We start from the raw sequence: 6,000 nt of genomic DNA, 5'->3' as shown, positions 1-6,000 counted from the left end.
TGTGGTTGATTTGTTTCTTTTCTAATCCATGTGCACCCAGATGAAACAGGTTGTCTGCAGGGTTGTGTCTGTGTGTGTGTGTGTGTGACAAAAAAGTCAAGGCAGAGTCTGCAACCATGTGATTGAAGCCCATCCTTTGCACATGCAATGAATGTAGAAAAAGGGTGGGGTTTTGGTCACATGGCTTTGGACCTATCTGACTTCTTTGACAACCTCTGGCAGATGCCCTTGAGGTGAAACCTTAGTAAAAGAGTTTGGATGTGTCTTGATTAAATCTGATTAAGGACTAAGACTTGTTTCTGCAATGGGAAAAATGTTACCAATAGAAAAAGCTCTATTCCCCGCCAAAGGAGCAATTTTACCTCTTCTAGATTTCTCTGGCTTCTGTTAGGAAAGCAGATAGCAACTCTAGCCAGATCTGCATCCATATCCACTTGTCAAGGTGAACCCAGCATGGCTCATCTGAGTTTCTTTTATGGATATCTTTAGGGATATTATTGTTTTTGCTTCAGTAACACAGCTGTGAGTTAGCTGAAAATGCAAGGCAAATAATGGGCTTCTTTTAAGATAAAATTAAGACTGGCGCTAAGCAACCTTTTTTTCTTAAGAGACTTGAAAGCAATTTCAGAGAAATCTCACTGGGATTTCTTCTCAAAGAGATGAAAGTGGCATCCTACTGTCTATTTTTCACAATGCTGTTTCCCCCTCTTTCTTCTCTTGTTATTTAAGCTCTTCAATGTAGATGAATAATTAAGTTTTTGATCACGAAAACCTGCAAAACCTGTGAGGAAAGGCATAAATGTTGGAGGGAATGTTACCAGCAGGATTCAGTGCTTGGTCATTGTATCACCTTCAATTATCTGAAGGGAAACAAACAAACAATTGTCTGTTGGTAGCCACAGAAAGGCTGACAAGCAAATCTAAATTGCAAGAGTAGTTAACACAGTTAACTAGTGTTAACTAGTTGTGTTAACTGTGTTAACTAGTTAACACAGACAAAACACTGCTTTTGTCTTGCCTACCTCTACCAAATATCAGCTGTGGGTGCTATCCTGGACAGTAGAGTGAACTTTAGTGTGAAAAATATATTTCCAGCTCCTTAAACAGGCATAACTAGGAAATGTAAACCCACCCACCCACACTCAGGGCTGAAACTGGGGGGGGGGGGCAACCAGAGCATGTGCCCCGGGCACCATGCTGGGTGGGTGCCAAAATGAGTGCTGGGGGGGCACCAAAATGGGCATGGAATCCATGTTTGCCCCGGGTGACACAGACCCTAGTTGCGGCCCTGCCCAGACTCATATCACAGACAGAAATGGAGGGAAAGGCCATGACAAAAAAACGAGGAAGACAATTTCAATGCAATGTTTGGATACAGGCTAAGAAGAGGTAGTCAAAAAAGAAGAGTTGGAGGACACAAAAACTGCAGCCTCTACAACAACGTTTCTCAACCTCAGCGACTTTAAGACCTGGCTGGCTGGGAAATTCTGGGAGTTGAAGTCCACAGGTCTTAAAGTTGCTGAGGTTGAGAAACACTGCTCTATAACATTGAAATCCCCCAGAGGGCACTGACTGAGATCACTTCCTTCTGGTAATGACCAAATCAAGTCTTGTTCAGCCATGATCTATTCTTTTTTCATGAGAAAAGGCAAAGAAACAGCTGAAGACAGGACCGCGAAGTGTGCAAGGGTGTGGGAGTGTGGGAGTTTGCAGACAGGGAGGAGGAGGAGGAGTAAATTGGAGGAAGATAGAGAATTCAACACAGCAAGTCTCATTTATTATCACAGCTGGACTACATAAGAAATCTCTGTTATGGATGTGGCTGGACTCACTGGGGGTGAGGCTGCTTAAAATCCCATGCTTCTTTGATGTGGTTGATGGCTATGCAGAAGCACAGTGTCCCTAAGGGCTCAACCAGAAGCTCAGTATCTGCATAAGCTCTGGGGTGCTTGATGTGAGCCAAGCTGGCTACCCTATTCTCAGTGTGTACTCACACATACTTACACACACACCAGCACTCAACATTTCTTTATGTCACCCAAGGACATGCACAGTTGCAACTTGTACAGGATTGTAATGCACGTGTTCAAATGCTTGCAAGCATACACACTCACAAAGTGGTGAGTGTATCCAAATGAGGGGAAGTGGAGAAACGGTCTTCCTAAAATAGAGTTTAATTGACATTATCTGGATTAAAAAGCCTGACATACCACTAACCAAGAAAATAACAATATTTTTTTCCAGATGTTTTCCACTGGTTAATGCTTGAAAAACAATGCCTAATTTAAAAAGAAAACGATTTTAGGATGCTGAATAGAATTAACATTTTCATAGTGGTAGCATTAGCTAAAGCACATGCTCATTTTTTTATGGATGTTATAATTTGAATTTATTTCTGTAGGTAATGCCTAATGTTTTTCTCCTCCAATATTGTGAAGATAAAGGATTGTATTGCAGAACACAGGAAGAGCACACTGGGTTCTAGTTAGATGCAAATTTCACACACCCAACACACAGGGCAATATAAAAACAAAGCTATGGAGATATCTATTTTACCAATCCATTTATCATGGGAAACCATTTCTTGCAGTTATTGTATCTAGCCCGCTGATTTCTTTTCCACAACTAATTGTTTTATTCTTTTAACTGATATTCTCAGCAATTTCCATGTCAGAACCCCCTGCCTTTCCATCAGGATGTCTAGATTTATTCTACTGCACTAGCTAGCACACCAACTACATGAGAAGCAAATACAGACAAGTTTGTAAGTCTTCCTAACCAAGAACTTAAGTCCAGAGTCTTCCTAACCAAGAACTTAAGTCCAGTAAAGGCGATCACGAATAGCTATTAACTCAGTGCATGGATGTACAACCTTCCAGGGGAACTTTTCTGAGATTTTGGAAACCCATCTAGGTATCTGAAATGACGGCAGTGGAGCTCTATTTGCAACTAGCCATACACTATCTGTCCCTCTTCAATATGATCCTTGATCTAAATGTCTAATCAGAGGAGAATGGATTGTTCCTGATTTCTGACCTGTTAGGCAAATTCTGGTGATCTGCTGCAATGAAGACTCACAAATGATTGGCAGATTGCTTGACAAGCGTTTGGACAGGACATTTACTGTAGGATATTGCTGGGCACCACAGCCAGAGCGATGAAGGAGGCAGGTATTTCTCACACCTTTTGAGCCTGGTTAGGAGCTGAAATGTGTCACTGATCATTAAAAAAATTAATTTAATATGAACATAAGATCCTCTGGAACCTACAGTGCAGAGTACTTCCCCCCTCCCCTTTTGCTTGGCTATAGCTTTGATCTCTGCTAAGCTGGGAAGAAAGAGATTATCTCCACAGCCACGTAAAGAGAATGGACCCACCCAGGCAAGTGTACATACATTCACTCATACATGCACTTGCACATTCTGCCATAGTTAGTTACATTCAACTGTGTTTCCTGATCATCTTGTTCAGTTGTTCCTCTCCATTTAGTGTTGACTGCTACCTCCCAGCCCTACAGCCTGCATCCTGGCCAAACAGTGCTCTTGGTGGCATCTACCAGATATAGCCTCCATCATCTGCTTCTCCCTCCTCCTCTTCAGCTTCCTCGCCGGCTTCCTCTGTCTCTTTCTCTTCTTCGTCTTCCCATCCGACACCACTCCCAAAGTCCCCTGAGAATCCAACAATGTCATCTATAGAAACAAGAACAAGAGAAATGCAGTAGGACGAGGAAATTTCCCAATCCTTCAATAGTGGAGAATGTATGCAGCCCAGGGATGAATTGTTGGGTTTCTGCAGAAACATCTGCAAGAAGAAAACCAACCTCAGGGAGCTCCAACAATACATCCCCTAATTCTAGATTTGCTAGGAAAGAGATTTGACGTTCTTCAGTGTTAGTTTGAAGGATTACAGCAGCTGCTTCAGAATGCAAATTCTTACAATGCTGCAAAAATTGAACCATGGAGAGCTGTTCGTTATTTCCAAACCGTTTTGCCACAGTCTGATATTAATGTGGGATAAGGCACTGATGGGCAATAAAGTTGCCCTTGTCCCAAGCCAGGTGTGCAGAATTATTCAAATCAAATCAATCTGTATTGCAGTCATTAACCATCAGAGGCAGAATTCTTTTGAGTTTGGATTCCAAGATGCCGAATACTAGCACTCTGCATAATTGCATCTACATCTCAGGCTATATCCACTTTAACCTATACTTTGACCAATTGCAGAAGATATCTGAAGTCTCCACTGTACCTTTACCAAAGGAACTGAACATTAAGGAGGTGAGCTGAGTTAAGAATAAGCAAGAAACAAAATGCAAAGAATAGCAAAAACCTCTTAATTCACCAGGTCCTCCTATTTACATTTATAAGGGAGTAGAGAATTAGGTGTATTCCCAAGTCTGGAACATGCTACATGATACCAAAAGGGAAGGAAATCCACCCTTTCCCTGTTCCCCCCATGGAGTCATGCATTTCTTCACAAAGGAGAACACAAGAAGCTACTTCATCCAAAAAAAAAAAGGGGGGGGGGAACTGTCTGTGTAAGTATCTTCCTTAGTCTATGGAAGACAAAGTGGACATCCTACGTCCATCCTGGACACAGTGATTTCCTTATCCCACTATGGAATACATATTGAAACACAGCGCTCTCACAGATGCTCAAGTGGAATGCCTGCAAGCTTGGATTCGCTCCTTTTGGCCATCTTTCAGGTAAGATGTGGGACTGCTGGGACAGAACAACTCTGGGATGCTTGCAAAGTGGTTGCCACCTGGAGGGCAGTCGGGTCTTCCTGGAGGAACTTGCACTAAATGGACCACCCAAATTAAAAATGCAGTCAGATATTCCATCTCTTAGAATTAGTCTTCCTTGTGTGATGACATTTATGTATCCAAAAAGGCATTTGTTAAGCACAAATTCAGCTGATTTGATAAAGTAGTTAAACAAGTAGGTAAAAAAAATCTTAAGAGACATGACACAAACACTTGATTGTGCCATTTGTGGGATGACATCCAGTTGCACATCAACACATTGACATCATCATGTCTTGTTACTGATGCTGCTGAGCACTGGGCCTGACTAGCAGAGACCTCCCAAGGAATTCCAGAACTGTAGATTAGAGTGTGAAGTCAAACAACATCCCAGAAGAAGGCAATGGCAAACAATTTCTCTGTACTGTTATCAAGAAAACTGTAGTTGTGTCAATGTAATGACCAAGAGTTGAGTTTGATTTGAAGATGTCTTTATGCTACTTCATGTGTAATGTGTATACTCAATCTCCTCCTGCCCAAAATCTCCTCCTTGTCTCTCCCCTTTTCTTACCACAGTCTGGATTCCCATGCATCCGTGTCCCTGTCAGTTCTGTGCCAAGATGGTCAACACACCAACACTCCCCACTGTTTGAGTCACACTGCATCTTCCGATAGTATCCATCCTCGTCACAGCTGGGAATAAAGACTCCTGGGTGAAGAAAACCAGCCACTTGTGTTAAATAAAACTGGCCCTGAGAACCTTGGGCACTTCCACCCCAGGATTCCCTGAATGCAGCTCCAGACCTCTGTGTTCTCACACCATTGTCTTCATTCAGAAGTTGTGCTGACATATTTCCAGCCTAAACTGGGGTGGTGGTGCTGGTAATATTCTTGCTTATCCTAGTAAAGCTTTGCAGAAGTTGCAAGTGATCAGTTTTTCGACTGGCTGGAACTCTTGCCCCACCCCTGGTAACATCAGACTTGTCATGCTTTTCAAGGGTCCTTAGAAGAGAAAGGGGCCTTGACAGCTTGGCAGGGCCTCCCCCCAGTCACAGCTCTGCCTTTTTTGCACACAACCAGACAAATGCACACCACTGTGCGTATTCTGCTTTAAACCAACCCCAGGATTGACTGGGACGGCTTATAAGGCTGGCAGATTCTCACAATCCTTCCAGTAGCAAACATTGCGTGTTTCCCCTTTCTCTTCAACAGGGTGAGGATGTGTAAAGCTCCAGTCCGCTTGGCTGGCTTTGTT

General features: G+C 42.8%; 1 protein-coding gene across 3 annotated transcripts in view; it reads right to left on the bottom strand.

The window, feature by feature from the left end:
• Window positions 1-2,711: 2,711 nt before the first annotated feature.
• SPOCK2 (SPARC (osteonectin), cwcv and kazal like domains proteoglycan 2) overlaps window positions 2,712-6,000 on the bottom strand; it is a 78,001-nt gene continuing 74,712 nt past the window's right edge. For 2 of the 3 annotated variants that reach the window (XM_063307501.1, XM_063307500.1), the window contains exons 9-10: window positions 5,317-5,454; window positions 2,803-3,689 (exon numbers count right to left, since the gene is read on the bottom strand). In XM_063307501.1, coding sequence (XP_063163571.1) covers window positions 3,553-3,689; window positions 5,317-5,454 — 275 coding nt within the window. In that variant the 3' untranslated portion in view covers window positions 2,803-3,552. The other variant, XR_010068230.1, reaches the window with a different exon arrangement.

The sequence above is a fragment of the Candoia aspera genome, chromosome 6 (assembly GCF_035149785.1).
Source record: "Candoia aspera isolate rCanAsp1 chromosome 6, rCanAsp1.hap2, whole genome shotgun sequence".
Taxonomy (NCBI): Eukaryota; Metazoa; Chordata; class Lepidosauria; order Squamata; family Boidae; genus Candoia; species Candoia aspera.
The sequence above is the reverse complement of the archived record's forward strand: the minus strand, read 5'-3'. Positions and strand labels throughout refer to the sequence as shown.